Below are 25,542 nucleotides of genomic sequence, written 5' to 3'. Positions count from 1 at the left end.
GGGTGTAGCCTCAGGAGGAGGCTTTGTCTGCCCTCAATGTACCAGCAGGCCTGGATTAAATTTGTCTGCTTTATTCTCTTAACTTTGTTTGGCCTCTGTTTCRGGTGAGTCTTGATAASGCATCAGTTTCACTGAATCACAGAATCATAAAAGACCTCCAAGATCATCCAGTCCAACCTTTCACCAGCTTATCAACTGAGTGTCACATCCAGTCGGTTCTTGAACAATACATRAGAGATTCAGTTCTTCATATTTATGCCAATTTTTAAAAACATTAAAATGTTTTTAATGTTTGCAGGTGCACAATTATTCCAGAAATGCAGGCATGTAGTAAGGARTAACTTGTAATTTCTAACACTTTTCTATATATACCTTTTCAGAAAAATGAATGCACATCTGGATGTTTTTCTCACATGGTTTAAGTAAGTGTGATAAGTGACTTTGCTGTCAAAATTAGAGCAGCGGCTTTATGGTAATAATAATGCAGTATTTGTACAATACTTAGAAAAATAATGCCCTGACCTCTGGCTGAGGAGCRTAGAGACCCTAAGCAAAACAAATTAAATTAAAACATTGCAGCTCATACCTTGAACACTGCCAACAGCATTAGAGGAACCTCTGGAACAACACAGCTGATTAAAGGTTACTAAAAGAGCAAGGTCTATCTACACAGCAATTTGTTGTCTATGGGGAAGAATTTACAGCTTTATCTGTCCTGTGCYAATGGGATATCACTGCAGCAGCCCCGTTAGAGCATTACCTGTGGGCTGTGTGTTTCACAGTCCATAGCTTGAACAGCAGCAGTGAAGTGCCCACCACTGTGTCGATGCTGGTGTGTGGGGTCCGACCGCGCCCTTCCGCTGTTGCTCGTGCCAGAAGATCCACCTGGAAAACCCCAACAMGCTCAGTAAGTCAAGGGAACACAGTTCACAGCTAGGAAAAAATGGCAGCATAAAGATTTATGAAGTGATTCAAGGGAAGAGTACAAGATCTGTGGTAATCACTCACTTTTTTGCTCATCTGGGTTTTGGGTTTTGTTAGAGCTGTTACCTGTTCCAGCTGATTAAAATAATTGTTTAGTGATCATGACTGATATATTTTGAACAGRAGGAAAAAAAATCAACATTTCACAGAATCACAGAATATCCCCAGTTGGAAGGGACCCCCGAGGATCCTCCAGTCCAACTCCTGCCCCTGCACWGACACCCCAACAATCCCACCCCGTGCCTGAGTTRCCCAAAAGCTCCTGGAGCTCTGGCAGCCTTAGGGCCGTGCCCATTCCCTGGGGGCTCATTCAGTGCCCAACATCAGGAASCGGAATTTTGCCCCCAGTTCATGACCAAAACCCACCTGAGCTTGAAGATGTACTAGAGGTGGTTCCTGAAGACTGTGACTGCTCCATGGCAGGACTCGTGGACACGCTGTTACTCGTGTTGGTACCTTCGTCYGCTGTTTTCTTGAAGAAACTGTGCTGCAGGGCATAGTAGGGCTGGATTCGTGTCTTGGGGTCATAGTCAAGCATCCTTAAGATGAGGTCTTTGAACTTCAAGTAGTCAGCTACAGTATGACCTGACTCCCCAGCACGGCGCCCACCCGGTCCTCCTGTCTCAACTCCCAGGATATTGTGAAGTTTGCGAGTTGCCGGTGGTTTGTATTCCTGCAGGGAGGGAGCAATTGCTTGGAATCAGTGGGTGAAGCCTTGGATGTGCACAGCTTGGATATTCAAAATCAAATCAAATTAAGGAACTATTCAACATGACAGGAAATGTTATTTAACTSGTAAGASAGAACACWAATAAACAATAAAACTGYATTTTCAATAAAATATGTAAAACAAAGTAATATCTCACCATCTAAATATATCTATAGATACAATTTATCTATTTATTTATATGCATATACAATATTTTATATATATATGAATATTTATATATAATTTATATGTTTATATATAATAGAATATATAGAACACATATAATATAAAATATATATCATATCTATAGTATATATTTATATATTCATTAAATAGAAATATATTAAAATATTTAAATACAYATGTATTAATATATTAGTATACATTACTATATTACTATGTTAATATATTTAAAGAAATATATTTAAATACAAAATACATATATTGATACTAAATTGATATATGTATCTTATTTTATATATGTATATGTACATATTTATATTTATATTGTTATTGCTATAGCTACAGCTATATATTTATATTTATATTTATATTTATATTTATATTTATATTTATATTTATATTTATATTTATATTTATATTTATATTTATATTTATATTTATCTTTCCTGGTTCTTTAACCTACCCTTTTTCCATCTTTGGTCTTCTTCAAGTTCCAAGTGCTATCTGGCAACTTCTCAAAGAACTTTCTTGCTTTGGGTGCTTGGTCGAGGATGTGGGTTGGTGGTATCCCCAAAACTTCCACTATTTTATTCATCTGATCCACCTGTCCCAAAGAAAGCAGATTTGTGAAGGACAAGCAACAGCCAGCCCAGCAGTGGCACAAATGTCAGCACTCAGACAGTTAATTAATCTGAATTAACTGAATTAAMAATCTGAAGTTAATTAATTTAAGAAAAAGCCAATATGTACAAAACAAATTAAGTAGTAAGAAGGAGAGACAGGAAATTATGAATAGGCAACTGTGAGTCCTGACAAAAGCCATGTTATTGATGTTTAATCCTTTCAGAATTATCAGACTGCCCTAATTTATGCACTCCAGTTAAACAGAAGATCATGATGGGAACTAACAATGAAAAAATCGCATTACYGGTACACAACTTACCTCATTTGCCCCACTAAAGAGAGGCTCTCCAGTGTGCATCTCGACTAAAATACACCCAAGGGACCACATATCAATTGCGAGATCATAAGGCATTCCCAGTAGCACCTCTGGTGATCGATAAAAACGACTCTGGATATATTGGTATATCTGGAATGAAAGCATCTCAAGGTCACACACAGCATCCAAAGGGAATGATAATTCCATGTGAGAAAACACAAAACAACATTTTGGTGCAGGAAAAGACAAGGTATCAGAGATAATAAAATCTATACAGTCATTACAGTTATCAAAATAYCTAATTTTTAATTTTTAGGAAAATACACTCACAGAAAAATAATTAGAAAAGTTCAGATTCACTAATAGCATGTTTTGTGTTTGTGATTCTTAACATTTCATCTTATTATTGATAAGTAAAGGATTTGGATAAATAATCCAGATGTCATTTCACCTCCTGGTGTCTTCCTTCAGCCTTTCTTGCTAATTTATAGCAAAAAGTCCTTTTATTAATCTAAACCTGTGTCACATTGCTGCTTGAAATACAAATTCAATATTCTGATCTGCTCCTCCTGAATTTATTCTGGAAAAAAGCAATGGCCAATCTCAGCTCTGCAAGAGATTATTGTGGCATTTCTGTTAAAGTTAATCCATGAATTTCTGAATTCTTTTCCYAAAGATCCAACCTGCAGTGTCACTGTCACTAACAAGGGACATGCTAAAGGAATGCTCATGGAAGGAGGAGATCTTATTYGACATACATGGAATAATAAAATAATAAAAAATATTTTATTAATTAGCACTGAAGACTTCTCGAACTAAGTGTTGATACATTGTCCACTGACATGGCACAAAAACACAGCCAAGGAGAAATAAAAAAACATGGAAAATGTATCTCTCTGGTAGATTATTATCTACTGTGGCACTGAAAGGAAGTGGTGGAGTGTGAAAGTTCAAAAAATGTGTGGATGTGGCACTTGAGGACTTGGTTTAGTGGTGAATGTGGTGTTGCTGGGTCATGGTTTGGCTTGATGAGCATCAACGTCTTTTCCAATCCTGACAATTCTAGGACTCTGAAATTCATATTTAAAGCTCTTGTGGACTGTGGACATCTATTTAAAATTCAGTTATTGATTTMAAATCATCACAAATGCAGTTTCAATGAGCTAGATGAGTATTAGGACTCAGAAATATTGCATTTTTCAGCCGCRTAAACAGAATTTTCCCCGATTTTCCCTAAAACTCACCCTCTGCCCAAGCTGACACGAACTGCCAAAATCCACAATCTTGATGGCGCTCCTTTTGGGGTTGCAGAGCAGGATGTTCTCAGGTTTTAGGTCACAGTGAATGATGCTGAGCTCRGGGGTGGCCAGGAAGAGCAGGGCCGTGCACATCTGCTGCGCGAACTTGCGCGTCAGGTTGAGGGACACGCCGCGGAAGTTGGTGTTCCTCAGCAGGTCGTACAGGTTGTAGGACAGCATCTCAAACACCAAGCACAGGTGGTTCCTGAACATGAAGTGGCGCTTCAAATGCACTGGGAAAACAGGAAAATATCATTAATACAYGCTGAAATTATGGATAATTACAACGGATTTTGGAGGACTATCAATAAAATATCAGACCATCACTATTCTTTAGTTCTGTGTTATTTATAAAATATTTCTGCCATGCTTGGAGGACAAGAGGACATTTTAGACATCCTTGGGTGCACCTCAGTAAAACTGCAAAAACTTGTGAAATTTTTTAAATGTTTTAATCMATGTGTAGGAAGCTGAGCACTGAGTAAAAAAAAGCATTATTTTCTTTTTCCTGGTTCTGTGTCGTTTATGGAATATTTCTGCCATGCCAGGGGTACATTTTACACATCCTTGGCTGCCCCTCAGTAAAGCTGTATTTACCAAAAACTTGTGAAGTGATAAATTACAAAAATAAGCTATCAATCCCTTAGATTTACAGAGAAAATATTTAATTGTGAGAATAAGTTAAAACATACAACATTATTGTGATTTATAGGATGGGACTTCAACTGATTACTTCAATTAATAAAACTATCAATATCCCCAAAGGAATTATATTCATTTCCATCAGGCGCAACCTCAGTTTATGAAAGCAACCAGTCCAGCTGAAATCCAAGCCATTTTTTTCATTAAATAAATGAAATATTCATTGCATTCCTCTCTTTAGAGGCCAGCAAGGTTTGACATTGTCAAACTTTCATATTGCCACAAATGAAATAAAATTGAAGTAGGAAAAACATTCTGAAGAAAAAGCAACACATTCCCCTTTGCAGCATAATAAAATGYCGAACCAATATGAGAACTGAGACTTTTAATAAAGGTGGATTTTTGGTCATCTTGGTGTCCGTGGATTTGTTTTCTCTATTATCCCAGAGCAGATCCTTCCGTGTCCTTCACAACTTACCTGAAATAGAACTTTTTGCTCCCATTTCCAATTCCTGCCACACATCCTTGTCCAAATTCCTGTTCTCTCCCTTTTGGGACTCTGCTTCCACCATTCTGTGTCCTCGTGGTTTTCCTACATTTGATTCCAATTCCTCCCCACCCTGAGCTCACTGGACCCACCAGCTCAGCAAGAATCACCAAATATCATCACAAATATTCCCAAACAGATTTGGAAATSAGCTTAAAGCAGCCTAAACACTACAGCAAGATCTAAACCATTCATAATAAAATAAAAATGAAGAGTAATTATTTCGATACCTATGTAGTACTTCATYTCAGTGTCATGTTTGTTCATCAGCTCGAGCAGTCTCACTTCGATCTGGGCCTGGTTTAAGAAAGCCTTCTTGTTTTTGATGATTTTGATGGCCACCCACTCCTGCTCCACTCGGTCATAAGCCTTTACAACCTGCAAGAGAAGCCAAATCCATCAGGAAAATCCCTCCAGTTTTCAAAAAACCCACCCAAACTCACTTTGTCACCTTCCTGATTTCAAAGAAAATATTCTCTTTTTAAATTCAATTTCTTCTGTTGATACAACAATAAAGCTACAACTGAATGTGTGACATTTATTGCAGTGATGTCACTTTTCATGCGCATAAAATTATCAAATCATCTAAACCAAGAAAAGGACTGGTAAAATTTGAGAAGAACTAAAAACAAAATAAAAGCTCCATCCTCCTTGCAGCCTTGGCTAAAGCTGCAACCAGTCAAAACAAATGCTGCTAATGACATTTATAACAGGTTATCTCCAGCATTAATTACTGTTTTAATTTAAAAACCTAACTCAAACTAAAACCAAACTCAAGTTAAAAAATATGAACTGATGGCAAAAGGTAGAGGATTTTTCATTGTAAAATGTGACACTCAAATATATTCAAATGTTATCTCAAGTAACATGAAATAGCACAAAATAGGAGAGTGTGAATAAGCACTTGGGATAAAAGCACTGAGAAAAGAGAGTTTTAATTTGAAAATGAAATAAAATTAAATTTAAAGAAAAAGCAATAGCACTTCCAATTAAATACAACAATGATTGCCATCAATTCCATAAATACAAATGAGCCATTACCTGTCCAAAGGATCCTTTGCCTATCAAAGAGTCGATTTCATAGCGGTCCATCCACTTCTCCCCATTTTTCACAATGTAGTCATAGTTGTCATCATCATAACCATCATTGTAAACTTTCCTCTCCTTTTTGTGACTGGAATCATCTCCCTGGCCCTGCTGATGCCGCCTTTTTTTTTTTGCATAGTAAACCTGGAGGGGAAAAAGAGATTCCTTAAGAGCCCTGCTCAGAGCAGCAACTCGAGAAAGAGGAGAAACAACTTTAATTCAGCATCCTGTGCTTTTAAAGTCAATTTATACAACTGGAAAACCAAGCAATCCTCTCCTCCTATTGCTCTGTTCAAAGTCAGGTCATTATTCCAAAAGCAAGTCTTGAGGAATAATTGGAGGACTGGAAAAGCAGAGCTAAATGAATGTACTAGCACTAATAAATAATAATAATAATAATAATAATAAATGTAGTAACTTTTATCTCTGGAGTTTACAGGTGTAAAAGGAACAGAAATATCCCAGCACATTGTACACCCAGCAAAATTAGTCTGGAAACAAGAATTACCACTTGATCTTTCCACAAAACTGGGAAAGAACTCCAAGGAAATCATTAATCACCATAACAATCCCTTCACATTCCCACAGAGTTTGAACTAACTGATGTTTTCCTACATTAACCACAACAATTTTRTATTTTACATTTGTCAATAATATTTAATTAAATAATTTAGGAATAAACGCTTCAGTACTTCCCTTAAAAATCCTTAGAAACATTAATAAAGTTTTATTGAACCCAAAGTGTGCTTGTGCCACTYGTGACTCCTCGTCCTGCAAGCTCATTTGTTTATAAAACAACAGAAAATAAATCTCAGTAAAAAAGATTTCCTGTGTGCTGGACAGAGAGCAGGACCATGACACCCAYGACCTCAAACAGAATGTAAACAACKGAGAGAAAATTTGGGTTTTTGGATTTCTTCATGAGATTGYTTGTGGAAAATACATTTAAATCATGTAACCAACCCCTCAGATTAAAGTGAATATCAAAGACAGCTGGAGCCATTACCTCATTAATATGCTTGTATGTTTTGATCAAATCTACGGAGAGTTTCCTCAGTGGAGCAGTGGCTGGATCACGAAAAGTTTGGGGCATCCGCCTCTGRAATGGGAGAGTGGCACAAGTTAGAACAAAACCCAGCAATTTTATCRTATATTTATCACATTAAATGATAAWATTTCTCAGAGAAATGAGTTGTTTCATTGCAATAGGYTTATTTAAACTGACAGGAAAGACAAAAAGAAAAACATTTAAGTTACTTTGTAAATGTTAAGAATTTTTTCAAAAAGGACTAAATTCCAAGATTCCTACTCTGCTCCCACTACACCTAACAGGTCTAATCCAAATCTCTGCCAACAAAGACTCTGCCATCACTCCTGCAGCTCAGGACTGGCACATGAACTCTCATTGTATTTAAGGTAATTTAAGAAATTCCAAAGGAAATCCACAGGAACTGATGTGGGCAGTTCCCCACATTCAATGGCACCTCCAGGTTCAGGACAGAAAAYCTCAGGGTGAGTTAAATTCCACTGGGAAAACCCTTGTTCCAYGTAAGTTTTCCATCAGTATTACTGAACTAATAAATGAGCTGGAAAAGTCTAACTGCTCCTTTATTTTTTAGAGGATAAATTAATACTTTTAATGGTTGCTGTACAAAGAGCTCTTTTTCTTCCTCAATGACAAAATAAGAAGAATCACATCAAAGCAAGCCAAAAGAGGTCTCTAAGAAAGAAATTATGGAGAGTTTGTGTTTCTGAAACTGGACTGAGGYACCTGAGAGACCACCCCAGAAAGCCAAACTCCCCTTTTCCTCCTGTGTGGGCAGGGAAAAAGACATTAATTCTATTTTATTACACTTTGTAAACATCAGAAAACTGTTGGAGAGTTTCCTAAACAACCTTATTGGAYATTTACAAAACATTTTTTGTTTCTTCCTTTCATCTGGCAAACAAATGTGGCCCAAGAAATAAACCCCACTAAAAGAGAATCTCTTTTGGGTCTGTCCTTCAGCACTGAGCTGCAGCAAATCCTGATCCAGCTGTCACTGTTAAAGCCTCTTGAAATCCAAATATTTCCTTCAAATTTCTTAATCTGACTGAAAGAAGATACTGGAATATGGGAACACCGGGCGGTTTTCCAGGATGTGGCACAGGAATATCAGGAATATTGGCAGGGTTCAGTCTGTCTGTCCTGGGCTGGATCACCAGCACAGAATTGAGTTTGAATGAAGAGTCTCTATGAGGAAGAATTCTATAGTTCAGACCAACTATTCACAAAAAAATTGCTCTCATTTGGAAAGGGAGTTTGTAGGACAGGTCTTCGTGTTGAATTTCCTAATTTATAAATCAAATTTGCTTGCTTACTTAGAAAAAARTCTAATTTTTACTCTGATATAAGCAGTCCGGTGAAAAAAAAATCTGATTTGTTGCAATCCCCTAATTRTAAATAATTTCAATGCTGCAGCCAGTCCCTTATTCCAAAACTGCATTTTGACAGTCACACATTTCTGAGCAGAAACCTGAACCTGTCTGAACTTTTCCACAGGTTCTGTTTTGCTCTCCTGGGTTCATCAAGTTTTGGGTTGAGTTTTTTCCTTAACACTTGAATATTGAAAAATTGGTAACMTTCTCTTCTCTTTCAAAGAATATTCTTTTATCCTGATGATGGCAGACCACGGAACAAAGTAATTATCCAATTTATACAGCAACACTCCCCAATCCTTTATTGTTGAGGTAACATTGGTTTCTGTCTTGGCTTCAAGGAATGCTCAACCACCAAAGAAAAGGGWAAAAAAGAAGGGAAAAAAGGGGAAGAAAAGAAAAACTCCTCTATTTCCCAGACTTCAGTCTCTATCTGGTGGCCAGACAGCAACACTGCAAGCTCAGATCTCCCTAAAAACAGGACACAAATCAGAGATGCTGCATCTCAGCTTGGAGAGACAAGAAACTACTTTAATTACAATTATAAATGTCAGAAAATACCCACAAAAAGGCCTCATTTATGTGYCCTCAACACACTGGTGACAAAGCAYATTTCATGGGAACTGTGACTTTTAAYCCAGGTTTGTTGTTTGAACTCCCAGACTTTGGAGATGCAACACACAACAAACTTCTCTCTTTATGGACATTTTCTTTTTTGTCCAAACAGATGCTATTGCTCCTTTTTAAATTATTTTTATTTTGATTATGGAGAATTCTGAGCTTTATGGGATGCTTTAATCAGATTTCTTCAAAAATCCCAAGATCCACCACCATCCACACTCATTAAAAGGAGAGAGARAAAAAACCCCATAAATTCAGCTTGTGTATAGTATATGTTCCATTTCAGAAACAGAATAAATAATGAAGATTTTATCATGTCAGGGCAACTTTTAACAAGAATTCCAAGCGTAATTGTTCAATTGATCTGCATGATCACACTGATGACCAGAGACTGCTGGAATTAAACCACCATAAATAATAAAGGTGATCAGGTAGTGGGAATAACTCAATTGAGGATTTTAAACTGGTGCTGCAACACGATCTTATTGATGTGTTCAATAAGATCTATGGCCAAGATCTGTCTGTAAAACCTCAAATTATGTTGAATTATTTTAGATAAACAGAGAGAGAAGGTGTTTAACAGTCAGCCTGACCTTCCCATTCCAGGTGTTTCACCAAAGCTGAACTGCTAGAATTTGTCACCAAAAATCTCACCTCAGCTCCTTTTTCAGGAAAATCCATTTTCTGATGTTTTTGGAATTGACTGAAAACAGTTCCAGGAATCTGAGCATCCACGATGGGGATAAACAAAGCAAATAAACTTTGTTTGAAGTTGTGACAACTTTTAAGCTCTTATCTTTTATTCCCATCAGGGTGCATTGAACTCACAAGATGGAACCAGTTAAAACTGGACAGAGAAATATTAATTTGTCACTGCTACAGGAAAAGGTCCCAGAGATCCCAACTTTCTTTTCACTCTGGACCATGAGCTCCCCCACTTCCCTGAAACTGAAGTGCTCATCAGCCACAGCCGAGAGCAGGACCCCTCCTGCCAGCACTTTTTAGGAAAAAAAAATCCCTAAAACCAACTCCTGGAGGAAAAAAATTTAACAAGACAGAGCTGGAAGTTTTTAACTGTAATTTAAAACCTCATAAATAAGTGAAAAACAAAACAATCTGTCTGGTTTTGGAATATCTTCCTAGAATTCTTTGATCCTTGTCAGTGATRGGTTTGGGGACCACAGCCAGAAAGCCAGAAGTACAAGAAAAGATTATGTAAATAATCTTTTAAGAGCAACTTATATGTAATTATTTATATTACTTACAWGTAATACAAATACATAGATTTAATATAATTTTCATACAAATTGTCATTATTGTTTCCTAACCTTTAATCTGCAACTGTGAATGATTCCCAAAATACCAGAATATGGCCTGCAAGCCACTGTAATCCAATATCCAAACAGGACAGAGCAGAATAAAAGCAATAAATTCACATTCAAGACTTGGCTTCCYTTTTCTCTGGTTATGAATTAAAATCATTACAGGAACCTGAACCAGACTTTCCATAAAAAAAAGGAGCCAGTCTGCGGTAAAGACACAAAAATAATCTGCAAGAACATAATCAGGTAATTATTGAAGCTCGGGGAGTTCGTGGAAAGGATTGGATATCTGCGAGAGGAGCTTTCCCAGCACAGCACCGCGGCGTTGTGGCCAGYAGAGGGGGGCTGGAGCTCGGGAAAGGCTCCACCAGGAATCCCGGCCGGGAAAATCCCGATTTCTGACCCCTCTGGGTGCTCAATCTACCAGGGAACCGGAGCGAAAGGGCTGYAAATCTCTGTCAATCACCTGCTGGGTGCTGACCCCCAAACAGGGCACTCCTGGGGTACCAGAGAAGTTACCTTTAGGGCACCCTAACAGTTTACTTTTAGGGCACCCAATTAGGTTTCTTTTAGGGCACCCAAACAGGTTATTTTAGGGCATCCAAATAAGTTACTTTCAGGGCACCCAAACTGTTATTTTTAGGGCATCCAAGCAGKTTATTTTAGGGCACCYAAACAGGTTATTTTAGKGCACCCAAATACATTACTTTTAGGGTACCCGAACTGGTTGGTTTTAGGGCACCCAGAAAGTTCCTTTTAGGCTGTGGAAAGCAGTGGCACCCAAGCTGCTCTGATGGTCCAGGCTGCAGATGTTAGGAAATTCCAGGAACTGAATCTCCAAGACCCAATCCTTGCCTGTTTGACTGGATGTAAACCACTGCATTAAAAAGATCCACCCTGAAGGATCAAACTTCCTGAGTCTGCCTGAAGTCACCTTTTTACTCCTATTTTTATGGCTGTAGTAAGATCAAACTATCAAACCTTCAACAGCCAATTCCTTTCACTGCACATTAAAAATAGGATCTTCTGGAAGGTGGGAAGATTGGAGAAAAGGAGGCTCCGGGGACCTTGTGGCTCTGCCCCATCCCTGACAGGAGGGGGCAGCCGGGGGGATCGAGCTCCGCTCCCAGGGAACAGGGACAGGAGGAGAGGGAACATCTTCCAGTTGTACCAGGAGAGGTTTAAATTGGATTTTAGGGAAAATTTCCCCATGGAAAGGGTGCTCAGGCCTTGGCAGGGGCTGCCCAGGGAGCTTTGGAGTCCCCATCTCTGGAGGTGTCCCAGGAAGGGCTGGAGGTGGCACTGAGTGCTCTGGGCTGGGGCACAGCTGGGACTCATCTTGGGGATCTTTTCCAGCTGAAATGATCCTGGAATTCGGTGCTATGAACGTGGAAAGGTAAAAGTCACCTTTTGTGACTGAAGAGTTTACCATGACCAAAGATTAGTCTGTGCTGGACGTTCCACAAGGAGATGGCAGAGAAAACAAGTGATGGGATTCCACCAGAGGAATGAAATAATCACACCAAGACAAGTTCAGAAATGTTCTCTGCAAGGTTCCTTTCCAGAACTGCTTTTATCAAAGCCAGAGAGAAATAAATTCCAACATATTCAAGGCAATACCTTGGAAAAATAGGATTCCTGTAGGAATGTYATAAAGAAAGAATCAGTAAAATTTAGGGATCAATAGGAAACAAAACTCCAGCTGTTTGCAGATCATATCTGGAGAGAAAAGCACAAAGCCTTTAGCCACAGAAGTCAAGGCTTTTTAAAGAAAATAAAAGTTTTGTTTTAATAAAGATAACCAGAGCTGAAAAGGGGCAACCTCAAGAGAAGGAACAAGGAATTGGTTGARCAGAGAGACAAGGTCTAGAGATGATTTGAGCCACCAGCATGAAGATCTCAGCYAGATCTGGCTGTGCGAAGACAAAAAGCCACTGAGAGCCCCCACAGAGCCTCACCCAGAAGCTCCACTCCCACCAGGAACCCGGTGAGGCGATCTCTTGGTGGGACTGGGTGATGGGAGAAGCACAAGAACTCAAGGGAGGAAACAGGCAGGGGAAAGCAAGTGCTCAGAAGACTTCAGAAAGTCACCAACCATCAACGTCAAGAACACTGATTTTATAAAACTGTTTTGGTGGAGCAAAGACAGCTCGATTGCCATGATTGAGGTGGCCAGCTGATCATTTCCTCATGTGGATAAAGTCCATACGAACTAAAATTCCTTAAGCTTGTTTYTGAAGTGACTGGAATGGTTTAAGGTGTAACTTTTGCTAACTGACTGGTTGTCTGACCAACCAACCTCATTGTGGAGGATTTGGGAGACCTCTAACCTAAAAAAGTCATGTAAAATAACTCTGTAGATCTTCCAGCTAAATTTTATTATATAGGAGCAGATTTTCTCCTCTCCTCCTGACTGGCTCTCAGGAAAGTAAACCCATCCCTGGCCAGCTCCAGTCACTTTGCCTCAGCYATAACTGATCTCCAAATCCTGGCATCCAACATTCTGGCACTTGGTTTGACCATTCTCATCCTCCTCAATCYTTTCCCCTTCCTGCAAAAGGGTCTTCCTGCAGCACCAGAGCAGCTGTTGATGGTACTGGAGTCTTTTCTAAAATACCTTGAATCTGGGAGCAGCAAAACACCATCTCCACCCCCTTTAGCGAGACATTCCTCATCAGACAGCACCAAATTTTGTGAAGTTCTGACTTAGAGGTTTCAGGATTTTAAGCTCCGGACCAATCTACACTCATGTTTCTACAACTGGCCKGTGAAATTTTTTAAAAAACAACAGAATTCTCACTTATCCAGAGCAACCACAGCTCTTGTGGCTCCGGGGCACTCTGGGTTAGGGAGCTCTTTCAGCAGCTCTACCTACTCCAACAAAATACAGTTTTGTGCAAACTTCTATGCTCGAAATACACTAACCTGTGACTCAACATCGAAAAGCTCTCCATTAGAATAAAAAAGCAATCACATTCTAACAAACAGCAGAAAAAAATAGTCATTATTTTAAAGACAACTTACAGCTGTCCACTTGGCCAATCTTTCTCTCCCCTAATTTAAAAAAAATGTTGCAAATAGAATAATCATGATTAATATATTCCAGAAGTTTAGAAACTTCAGAAACTTATTTTTGAAGTTATAGTATATATATATAGAGAGAGAGAATAGAAATATTTTAAAGCATAGAGTTATATATTAATTTCATCCTTTTAGAGTCAGGAGTTAATTAGTTTTAAAAAACCCTACAGAAATAAATGCCTTGATCCTGTAATTTATGGTTGTCTCATATATAAATGGAAAAGGACTTCTCACAAGGCCCTGGAAGGAATGAAGCTGAAGGAGAGTAGGGTTAGATACAATATTGGGCAGGAATTGTTCCCTGGGAGGGTGGGCAGGCCCTGGCACAGGGTGCCCAGAGAAGCTGTGGCTGCCCCTGCATCCCTTTGAGTGCCCAAAGCCAGGCTGGACATTGGAGCCACCTGGGACAGAGGGAGGTGTCCCTGCCATGGCAGAGGGCTGGAAATACATCATTTTTAAGGTCCCTTCAACCCAAACGATCACACAACTGCACATTTCAAGAATCCCCAGATGCAAAAGGAGCTTTCCCCYGTACCTGGTTTGTCAATGGGAGTGGCTGCTCGAGCTGCTCAGCGTAGGATAAGGCCGAGACCTGCTGGTCACTGATGCTCTGCTGCCGCCGCTCACTGTACTGCTGATGCGAATGGGACATCTGTCCAGCCATCTGAAGGCCAGCAGCATGGAATGAAAACGATGGTGCAAGCCGAACAGATGAAGGTTTGCATGCTGAAGTCTCTCCTCCTGCAAAGACAAGGTGAGGGTTGAAAATATCGTCCAGTGTTTGGATTCACTGATTCCGGAGCTCATTGGCACTGAGTGGTTGTCACACAGGGGAGATTCCATAGGCAGATCCCAGAAAACATCCTTGGGGAAAGGGGATCTACARGGGCTGGACAGGAAGGACAAGGRACAAYGGCTTTAAGCTGAAGGAGGGCAGGGCCAGATGGGATATTGGRCAGGAATTGTTCCCTGGGAGGGTGGGSAGGCCCTGGCACAGGATGCCCAGAGAAGCTGTGGCTGCCCCTGGATCCCTTTGAGTGCCCAAGGCCAGGCTGGGACAATCTGGTCTGGTGGAAGGTGTCCCTGCCCACTGGAACTCGATCTTTAAAGGTCCCTTCCAACCCAAACCATTCCATGACTAATCCTGACCATCCCTTTTCCCCCATCTCCACCCGTGTGTCAGAACTCAGTCAGAATTTGACAGGGGTTATTACAAACACATTCCATATATGGTTTCCACAAAAGCCAGAAAAACACCRAAGTTCTGCCTTTCAGGGTTGCTCACAGCAGCTTTCTTGACTCTACCAAAAGAAAAGTAAACCCAGTGGCCAGCCTCAGCAGCTCATTTTTGTTTGGGGACATGATTTAGGAATGATMAGCAGCTCATCTTTGGGGACATGATTTAGGGGTGATCAGCAGCTCATCTTTATTTGGGGACATGATTTAGGGGTGATCAGCAGCTCATCTTTATTTGGGGACATGATTTAGGGGTGATCAGCAGCTCATCTTTATTTGGGGAYATGATTTAGGGGGGATTAGCAGCTCATCTTTGGGGATATGATTTAGGGGTGTCGGTGGGACTGGATGATCCCAAAGAACTCTTCCAAGCCTGGTACTCTGTGAATCCCTGATTCCCTGTCCTCTGTGTTTACGCCTCCCTACAAAGTGCAGCAAACAAAGAGCAGCTGCAATTCGAAAGCAAAATTATTGCTGAAGATTAAATTTAGAAGGAAGGTGTTAAAACAGCCGAGCACCCGACCAGCAAAGGGAAATCCCCATTTCCTTCACAGCCCAAACCTTGCAAGAAAATACAAGCAGTAGAAAACAGTATATGAATACAGGCAAGAGGTGGCTTTCTTAAAAATAATCATGTCAAAAGAAAATTAAAATAYTGAAATTGATACTGCACCATTGATTCCACACCTATGAGGGCAACAGAAATGGAATGGATGAAATCAAACACCAATTTACATTGATTATATTAAAATATTAACCATTTTAASTTAACATTGCACAGAAAATTAACTATTCTACAAAATGTCCATTAAAACCTGAGAATCAGAGTTAATCTTCCATCTCTACAACTTGGTGAATTTAGTGAACATTTCCTTTTCAGGATTCATTGAACACTCTGGTAAGAATGGCTGAACATATGTAAGACATCATCCAGTATCTCTACTTCCTGCTCTTTTAATTTCTGAGGCTCTGCTTAACCTGAAAAAAAATTATAATCTCACTTAGCAACATCATGGTGACTGAAGTAAAAGTCAAAACAATATTTAAATCAGATAGTCAAAAATACCACTAATTCTAAAGTGTAGAGCCAGTCACTTTCAAAGGTTTATATCTTGTATTTTTTTACCCCAGGCCATAGGTTTCCAACAGAGAGATACCTGGCCAATTACATAACTTAATAAAAACAAATTTTATTTTAAAAAATTCTGCCTTTCCATGTTCCTAAAAAAGCAGAAAGTTCAAATAGATAAACCCAAAAATCCTGGCACTGTGGGGTTCTCATTTACAGTTTGACTTCATAGGATATTCTGAAACTCCAAAAATCACAACAAATCTGAGGAGAAACTGAATAACACACTACATTTATGCATTTAAATAAAGTAGAAAAGTCTTTAAATAAAGAAGAAAAGTCAAAGAATGTTACAATTATAATTATCCCACAAAACAACGGTTGTAATTTGATGTTTTGGTTCAGCTCGTAACTTTTTATGCTTGTAGACCTTTTCCTCCCAAGTCCACCCACACCCAAATTCATTAATTTTATTCTTTTAGTTCAAAATTTTTTTTTTCATTTGCTGTTTGTGACTGACAAACTGSCTCTGTTGGCTTGGAGGGGAGTCCCACACCAAACGTGATATTACAAATCTGTGTCCAACAAGAACTTTTTTCTAAACCAGAAGCATAAAYGGGTTTCACAGCAAATCTGAGCAAAAGGGACACGATTACAGTCTGACCAATGTGATGACGTGAAGGATGACAAGGAGATGGATGGGAATTGGCCAACTCATTCCAAATAGAAAAGCATTTTTAGTCATCTCCTAAATGGGCTCGACCTCACCCACGTCAGCAAGAAGCAACAACCACCTGGGTCAGAAGTTGAGGTCCTTAACCTTCAACTGCCAAGAAATTCCATCTTTTCAATTTGTCCCTGTCCCTGCAGTGAAGGCACTGGAGTTCACAGCTSGGTGCTGGAAGCAGTCCTGGTCACAACACAAACACGTCACACTCAACTCYGGGCCCTGATGAAATCCCTGCCCTTGCCACATCCCAGACTTTGCTCCTGACACCTGCAATCCTATCCCAGGACATCTAGTCCCAAAAGAACACTCCTAGAAACACCAAGTGACACGGTAGGAAGAAAGGAGGGGGGAAAGAAGGACTGGTTAGAATAGAAATCTTGACCTCCTTTAGTTTTAGGTCGAGGAGTCGCTCCAGAAATCGGGACATTTGTGCACAGCCACTAATTGAGGCTCACAAAGCCTCTGGTGGCTCAGAGATTGCTTTTTGGCTCATCGGGGGAGCTCCAAACATCCAGAAAAGTCAGGGATTTGCTGACCAATAGAGCAGGAGTGAAATCKCCCAGCACTTGTTACCACACCACATCCAGAACTTCCACAGGACAGAAATATCTACAAACAAGGTRTAGTCAATCGTCAATTTTCCTCTCTAACCACTGCAAGTTCAAGTGATCACACCTTGTAAAGGACCTCGGGAAGAAAACGAAATAAAAAACCCCCAAACATATGCCAAGATCCCAAAGCATGAAGCACATTAAAGGAAGAGATTATGGATTGGGAGTGGGTAGAATTATCTTCCAAATAGGCCTTACCTAATGTTAGTTCAGGGAAAGCATAAAAATACCCACCTTGATGTGTATTTGCACTCAAAAGAGGCTCACTGCTCAGAGCTATCTGAAAATAGACACACTGCAAAAATGGATTCCCTCATCATAAAGAAGAAGGTTTATTTCTTCAAAGCATCATCTCAACACAGTGGAAGAAGTTCAAGAATACATTTATTTCTTTGGTGAGGATGGAAAATACTTTTCTCATTCAAAATAGCTGTGTTGTAAATGGATTTTTTTTGCAGATGTTTTGGGGCCTCCCCATCCCTGGAAGTGTCCAAGGCCAGGCTGGATGAGGCTCTGAGCAACCTGGGATAGTGCAAGTTATCCCTGCCCACAGCAGGGGGTGGAACTGGATAATTTTAAGGTTCTTTCCAACCCAAACCATTCTGTCACTCTATGATTTATTTACCCAAACAACAAAGACATTACTGACTCCAAGCTAAAAAATATTTTGAGATGGTGATTATTGAGGAGTCTACAAATGGTGTGATATCAGAAATGTTTGTGTAAAATTTTGTGTAGATTTTTAAGAACTCAATGCATTTTTTCAAGATTCAGTTTTTTACCTCACCCATTTGAGATCCTGTTACTCCTATTTTGATATTGGTCCACTCAATTCACTTAGAGATTAAACTCCACCCCAAAAAAGGACCTTAAGGTCGCCAGGTGGTAAAATACATCCCTGGCCCTCTCCTTTCAGCTCCAACAAGACACAAAGGAAGAGCTGCAGGTGACTCTGTGACCCCCAACAGTGGATCAGCTATCCAGAAAAAAATGTGTGGGTTGGGGCCAAAGCGCAGCTGGCCACAGGACTGGGGAACGCAACTCCCAAAGGTCTCTTCCAGCCTCAACATTCCCATATTTCTGTGCCACTAAAGTCAGCCCAAAGTGACAGATTTCTGTCTGGATCAGGAGTTAGAGCAGCTCCTCTGTAGGACTGCACCTGATAATCCCAACAGCAATTCCAAGGTTTCTTTGCATTCCTGTCACCCAGCTCATTATAGATACACTTTGCTTCTCAAAGTATCTTTGTGCCTCTCTTTGTCCCTCTGTCATACTTCTACCAGAGTGTTCTATTGAGCTATATTCAGAGTGAAAGTGAAAAGAGGAGGCAAAGTCAGACAGAAATCGTTAGAGCATTTAAAAAAGTGACATTTCCTTAATACGTCTTCATACTTCTCACCTCACAATTAAAAATTAGCCCAAAGAAAGGACCACTGTGACAGTTTGAATCCTGTGAGTGATGCAAGTTTGCCTTCAGGACTGACAAAAGTATGTCCTGAGTGCAGCAGCAGATGTTGATTCCATAACACCSGGAGATAAAGAGTTACCTTGCTGAGAACAGAACCTTTGCAACAGCCTTAAAAACACTTCCCTGCCTACTGATYCTGGTGCAAGAAGGAGCAGGTAAAAGCAGTGAAAGCCTCATCAGCATTTATTTCATAGTCCTAAAAGTTTAAATGCAGTATTTGCCCAAGTTTAAAGTGTTCAAGGCCAGGTTGGACAGGGCTTGGAGATGTCTGGGACAGTGGGAGCTGTCCCTGCTCATGGGACAGGAGGTTGGAATTCAATGATCTTTAAGGTCCCTTCCAACCCCAACCATTCCATTAACTCAGGCTGAAGCGTGAAACTTCCTCTACACAACTCATTTTCCATTCTCTTCGCCTTGCCATAATTTTTCTTCCCCTTCTTCAACCTCTTCCCCTGAAGATCACTGCTTTGACCAGAAATGTTTTGAGCTTCTTTCCCCTCRTCTCTCTCCTGTGCCACTCTCCCTTTCCACGTTTGGGTCGTTCATCCATGTGCACATAATCCCTCAATTYCCTCTCAGGGATATGTTGGCAGCTGAGTGAGAACCTGCCAGAGAATAAAGTGTGAAGTGTCTCATTGCCCACAAAGGCTGTTCTCCTTTCCACACTCAAGAGTTCAAGAGCTTGTGGGCCCACACCGCAGACCAAGTAGGGTGGTTCCGGCTGCACAGGACTGCCTCTGACTTCAGATCTTTTTATTTACAATCCCTGCTAAACCACCACAAGTAAAGGCAAGGACTGCTTGCTGCTTTATTCTCTGTTTAAATGTCTCCTCTAAGAAAATTCTGTGTTAGTTAAGGAACTGTACAACCCTCTTCCTTCATGGGAAATCCTTTTTGGTTTTTTTTTTTTGGTTTTTTTTTGCAAAGGTAACTGTTTTGCAGAGTTCTGGTAAACTTTGTTTTTTAAAATCTCTGCTTGGAAAAGCTCTCAGCATCCATGACCAGTGTGACACCTCAGCTACTGTAGTGTCTGGAAAAGGGAGACTGATCCCTGCACTGCCCTAATACCCAAAACCTCTGTGCTGTATCAGCACATCCCAAAACAGACAGGGAGAATTAGCAACAAACTCCTGTGTCCTGAGAACCCTCTGCTCGAATAAACCCACCCGAAAGATGAGTTAGACCTGCCAGAGTTCTGCCCGAGCATCACGAATGTCAGGCACAGGCGATTGGAGAGTTTACAACAATCATCTTTGGAGCAATAAGCAAATGCCAACCTGAACTCTGAGTGAACTTGTGCAGCCCTGCTCTGCCATTGTCCCCATGCAGGGGTTTGAAGTGACTGCATGAGGACGTGGGGCTACAGGCACCTCACTCTCTTGGTCTGGAATGAGAAAAGCTGAGAGAAGCCAGAGAAAAGCTGAGAGAACCCAGGGAACAAAGGGAAAATACCTGCAGCAACACTTGGAGAACAATCCCGTTATAAATATCCCACGAGTTCCTCCTTTGGAGGAACTTCATTCTTGTGGGGAATTATTAAGAATGGCTGCTTCAGAAGTTACCCTACAATAACTATTCACCAACTTCCCTGTACAGAAATGCCAGAAATGCTTTCCCTCAGAGCAGAATGAAGCCCTAAAGTTAGAAACAACCCCCCACTCCGATCCCATTCATAGCCCAACACACCTACAGATTCCTCCTCCTGTTCTTCCCTACTGGACAGAGAGCAGGGAGAAAACAGTGCTCAGGAGGTGACAATAAACTCCTGGGTGCCACCTTATCCCAGCCTGGAGAAAAAGTAGGCCAAGAGCAAGTTCTTGAACTGTTCTGCTGTGCCTGCCTTGGCTGGTTTCTTCCCTGGGTGAGCTGGGGCAGGAGGTGGACTTTGGGCAATCAGAGGACACCAGTTCCCTTTCCTGGAGAAAAACTGGGGCTCAGGCCTGAGAAAGGGCAAGACTGCAGGAAGTACCTGGTACTAGAAGGACTCAACGCTGCTGCTTGCTGTGCATCTATAATTCTCCCACTACAAGAGAAGGAAGTTTCTAAAACTAATTGAATCTGCTGGCAACACTATATAAATCTGTGTTTCATTAACTTATAAATATTACTTCGAGTACACTCCGGAGAATCTGAGAACTCAGAAAATGTTGTGAAAGTGAAACCACTTTTTTTTTTTTTTTAATAAATGAAGTCTAAGATTGCCAAAATTCTCAGCTAAAACCTGCAGGAAACACAAGCGCTCTTAACTTTCAAAGTCAAAATTAAGCTCTGTGAGACCTTTGCTTTTCCATTTCTCCCCTGGAGAAGCAGCTGCTTGAAGGCACAGCAGAAAAACACCTGAAATTCCACAAGGAAACGGGGAGAACTGAACCTATGGACAGGCCCATGAAGGACTGAATGGACTGAAAAACCACTAAAATGAAGAGTACTGTGGCCAGAAATTAGGAAAGCCCAGAATCCTTCCCCAGCTTTAATTCAGTGCCTCCATGTCAATAAGTTATGATTCTGTTTAGYTCCATGAATGCCCTGTTTGTTTTAGGGGGCAGAATGGAAGCAGCGCTCCCTGAATAGGTGGCCACACAATAGATCTTTTTATTTTCATTGTGTTTAACGTAATATCCCTTGATACTCTTCAGACCGTGCTCCAAATAAAATTATTGCTGTCTGCATATATATTCCATAGAATGTATATTGTCATTGTTTTTGCATCCTTGGAATTCACAAACAATCATTTCCTTCTGCAGCATTCTGGATTTTCTCCTGTACTGCAGAAAAACTTGGGATAAACGCAAACGGGCTCCATAATTCAAATTTTTGTATATTCAGGACTTCACAAAGACCAGGAACACATCCTAAGCAGGTAAATCTCTGTTTCACAGAGCTCCACAGAGGAGCAGCTTTACAGGTTAGGTAAAAAAAGCTCCTTTTTGACACAGTGCCCTCATGTGATCCTCCAAGAGAGGATATCCCAGGATTTAGAGAGGAAACTGCCCAAGTGTGCATCTGTACACACACCAAGAGAGTTATTACTGACGGTTCACCCTTTTTCTAACACACAGTTAAAGTTCTTCCCGAGTTTTCCTGCCACACTGGAACTCTGTCCAACTCCTCAGGAGCACTGGTCAAACTCAAGTACTTTAGCTGATGATTCACCCCAACGTGTATTTATTTATTTTATGACAAATGCGTGAGTGAAACAATATCTCAGCAGTCAGTACATTATTATTAAGTACTTAATAAACTGCATTTTAAAAAGAGGCCTAACATTCACTTTAAAACTAAAAAATAAAAATTATTCAAATCCTCGTTTTCCTGAGGTTACCAATGCTGGTGAAAATGTGCCAAGACTGAGGTTCCGAGGCTTCTCTTTTCTCTCACCCTACAAATTTATGTGCATTTTATGCTTTTATTCTAAGGTTTATAATTTTTCTAATAGAATGAAAAGCCTGCCATTTAAATAGAAGGAATATAAAGGGCAAAATGAAGATAAACTTTTTTTTATGATCATGGTGAAAGTTCAAAGAATCACAGAAACATCAAGATTGGAAAGATTGGAAAATACCTCCAAGATCATCAAGTCCAACCTTTGACCGAACAAACATAACAGCTCTAAAAGCAGAAATAAAGATTGAAGTGTGAATATTATTCCAAACACAGGTCTTCCAACAATTCCTTAACTCCAACAACCTCTCAAGATTTAGTCTTCCTCAAAGACCCATATCTGTCCCTCAGTTCCCACTGAAAACCACAAATACAAATAGAAATCAGAAAGTTCTGTCAAATTCAGGAAATAAGAAAAAAAACCTTTTATAAACCATGACCATCTACTACAACAGAAATTTAATGACACAAAGTTTAAATTGACATTATTTTGTCCTTTAAACATGCTACAAAAGAACCTCTAAACTCAATCTTCAGAAGGCTTCAAGCAAACTCTGAGTACACACATTTTATATTTAATCTAAGTTTTTAACTTCTAGAAATCACCAAGTTTCCCTGCGAAAAGGTTGGCTTTATTCAAGAGAAATGAAATTTCCCTCTGCTGAACCTGAAGTTTTCTSAAGGGTTAAGAAAACAGTCAAAAAATTAAAATTCCACCAAAGTAAAAATCCGATTTAAACAAAAATCTGCTGGTGACAGGAATTTCCACCATTACTAGCAAATGCCAGGTGGTATCAAACCTCAGATATATATCGATACTTATGCTAAAGGGAAGGAAAAAAGAGAAAAAATTACATGGAATGTAGCTGGATTTACTCAGTTAAATAATTCATTAACCTTACAGTCAGTTTTACTGAGTTGGATAGAGAAAATGTGAACAGTTCCAGAAAGAAAACCCAGGAACTGGGCACTAAGGGAGACAGAGGGAGGGAGTGGGAACAGGACTAAAGAAGGTAAAGTGATCCGTGGCTGAACAGGAGAAAAAACTGGTTTGGAGAGCAGGGGAAGAAAAAASAAGGGATAGAGACAGATGCAGATTTAAGCAACAGAATGTATTTTAAGCTCAGATTCCCCAATATTCTTAGGCAGGGATGATGTTTAGGACAGAAAAAAAAAGCCCGGACTCAACTTACAGCTGAGGAGGGGGGTGGTTTTTGGTGTGGGATTTTTTTTTGTCTGGGGAGGGATATGAATACACCATTTTTGAAAGGTGAGTGTGTATTCCAGAAATAGATTATTCTAAAGAACAATCAGATTCARATCCTGATCTCGGACAGCGGGAAGGGGCTGATATGCGAGGTGAGTGTATCAGCGCTCCACAGCCGTGCTTTCTGCAGGGATCTGGCTACTTTAAGGCATTTTAATTTTTWAAAAATGGAGAAAAAGGAAAGTAGAATGGCAAGCAGGCGAAGTTGCGGGTGTCAGAGGCCGGGAGCAGCCCGGAGCCGCGGCCGCCGAGGCCGCCCCGCACCGCGCAGGCCCGCGCGCTCCGCGTGAGGGGGAAGCCGTTCCCGGCGCTCCCCTCAGCGCATCCCCGGCTGCCGCAGCGCGCCCCAGCAACAGCGCCTCATTAGCATAGCCCACGCCGGGCCGCGCCGCGCCATTGGCCCGCGGCCCCGMGGCGCCGGCCAATGGCGGCGCGCTATGCAAATGCGGGCGCGCAGTTGCCAGGGCAGAGCTGGCGCGCGCCGGCCAATGGGCGCGGGCTCCATAAACAAGGAGCGCGATTGAGCTTTGTCACATTCGCCGGGCGCTGTTAACACTTTCCAGTTTAGGGCGAAATTAGCTCCATCTCCCGAGGATCAGGCTCATGTTCTACATTTCACCCCCACAGCAAGGGCAGGGCGGCGCAGCCATGATACACGGGATTACGGATAAACGCGCCCGCGTTAGGATTTCGCCTGCCCGGCTCCGGGACGCCTTCTCCAGGGCTGGGATGCGAAAGATCCCCCAACGCTGCCGAGTGGGAGCTCGCCCGGCTGGAATTCTTCCCAGGGCTTTAAAAAGCTCTAAAGTTCCCTGTCGTTGCCTTAGGCAGGTCACCTCCTAAAATTACTGTGTCAGGCTACTCCTGTCCTTCCCTTTTTCCTTCCCTTTTTCTCAGGAGATGACTTTATGTTTCATTGGTTTGGGTTTAACCCTAAAGACAGAACATCCTTTATTATTATTACTATTATTCTTATTATAATTCACCCCCACCCGACAGATTTTAAGCAAATGAAATTTCMGCTCATTCCACCGCCGCTAACGACTGAACATGAGCGAAGCTGAAGCATCCTAGAGAAATAAGCAGATTTTTTTCTTTTTTTGACCGATCATAAAGAAAAAAAAAACGATTATCTGCCARAATCTTGGTGTCTGTCTGCCTGTGACGGTGTGAATCCATCACTGACCGGCACCGCTCGCAGGGCTGCTGGGGAGATCCCCTTCCCACGCGCACGGATGCGGATGTGGAAACGCGGCGGCTGGAAATGCAAAGAGTGACAGACTTACTCTGGAAGCCCCCGGCTGTCCCTCGAGCAGCACTGTCCCCTCTACGCCGTGGCGGCCGCAGCGATGCCGGGCATGTTTTACTGCACTTTGCCGAGCCCGGCAGCGCTGTGCCAGCGCCGCTGCGAGTCACTCACCTGCGAAGGGGGTGGGGGGTGCTTCCTGTTCTCCGGGGCTCCGGGAAGGTGCCCGGCGCTGCCACCGGGCAGGGGACAGGGCCCGGAGCGCCGGGGCCCGCGGGGATCAGCCCCGCCGGGGTGGGGGCACTGCACCTGCGCTCGCCCGTTCACCTGGGCYGTGATAACAGGGCACAAGATCTCTGTTATCTATGGGGCTCTAGGACATCCAAACTTTTCAGACCTGAATCGGGGAGTCTGTTTTTACCAAGCGGCCAAAATGTCAGTTCCAACAGAACTTCAAGTTTGTCCCGCTCCCTCATTCAACAACTTCATTTTGGACATTTTCTCAGCAGCGAAACTACTGAAAGATCTCCTCATATGAACACGAGCAACTATCTCCGTGTGTGTGCGCTACACACCCCCAAAAACCAGTGCCACCTATTCTTTATCTCRTGTCGGCTTTTTGAACCAAAATACTGCATTTATTCCGTGCTCATCTCGCAGCAGCAGCAGCAGCGTTACCTGAGCAAGGGCTTACAAGATTTTC

At 41.3% G+C, this 25,542-nt stretch overlaps 1 protein-coding gene across 1 annotated transcript in view; it reads right to left on the bottom strand.

Moving 5' to 3' along the window:
• The window catches only part of DYRK1A (dual specificity tyrosine phosphorylation regulated kinase 1A), a 69,578-nt gene that overhangs the window by 5,284 nt on the left and 38,752 nt on the right, over nucleotides 1-25,542 (bottom strand). Inside the window, exons 3-11 of the mRNA XM_057386895.1 lie at nucleotides 14,367-14,572; nucleotides 7,396-7,488; nucleotides 6,345-6,533; nucleotides 5,534-5,681; nucleotides 4,061-4,347; nucleotides 2,820-2,966; nucleotides 2,340-2,480; nucleotides 1,351-1,657; nucleotides 761-885 (exon numbers count right to left, since the gene is read on the bottom strand). Coding sequence (XP_057242878.1) covers nucleotides 761-885; nucleotides 1,351-1,657; nucleotides 2,340-2,480; nucleotides 2,820-2,966; nucleotides 4,061-4,347; nucleotides 5,534-5,681; nucleotides 6,345-6,533; nucleotides 7,396-7,488; nucleotides 14,367-14,572 — 1,643 coding nt within the window. The remainder of the gene's footprint in view (nucleotides 1-760; nucleotides 886-1,350; nucleotides 1,658-2,339; nucleotides 2,481-2,819; nucleotides 2,967-4,060; nucleotides 4,348-5,533; nucleotides 5,682-6,344; nucleotides 6,534-7,395; nucleotides 7,489-14,366; nucleotides 14,573-25,542) is intronic.

Source organism: Malurus melanocephalus, unplaced genomic scaffold, assembly GCF_030028575.1.
Source record: "Malurus melanocephalus ecotype Western Australia unplaced genomic scaffold, MMel_1.1 scaffold_1093, whole genome shotgun sequence".
NCBI classification, from domain to species: domain Eukaryota; kingdom Metazoa; phylum Chordata; class Aves; order Passeriformes; family Maluridae; genus Malurus; species Malurus melanocephalus.
Note: the sequence above shows the minus strand (reverse complement) of the source record. Positions and strands in the feature narration are given on the sequence as shown.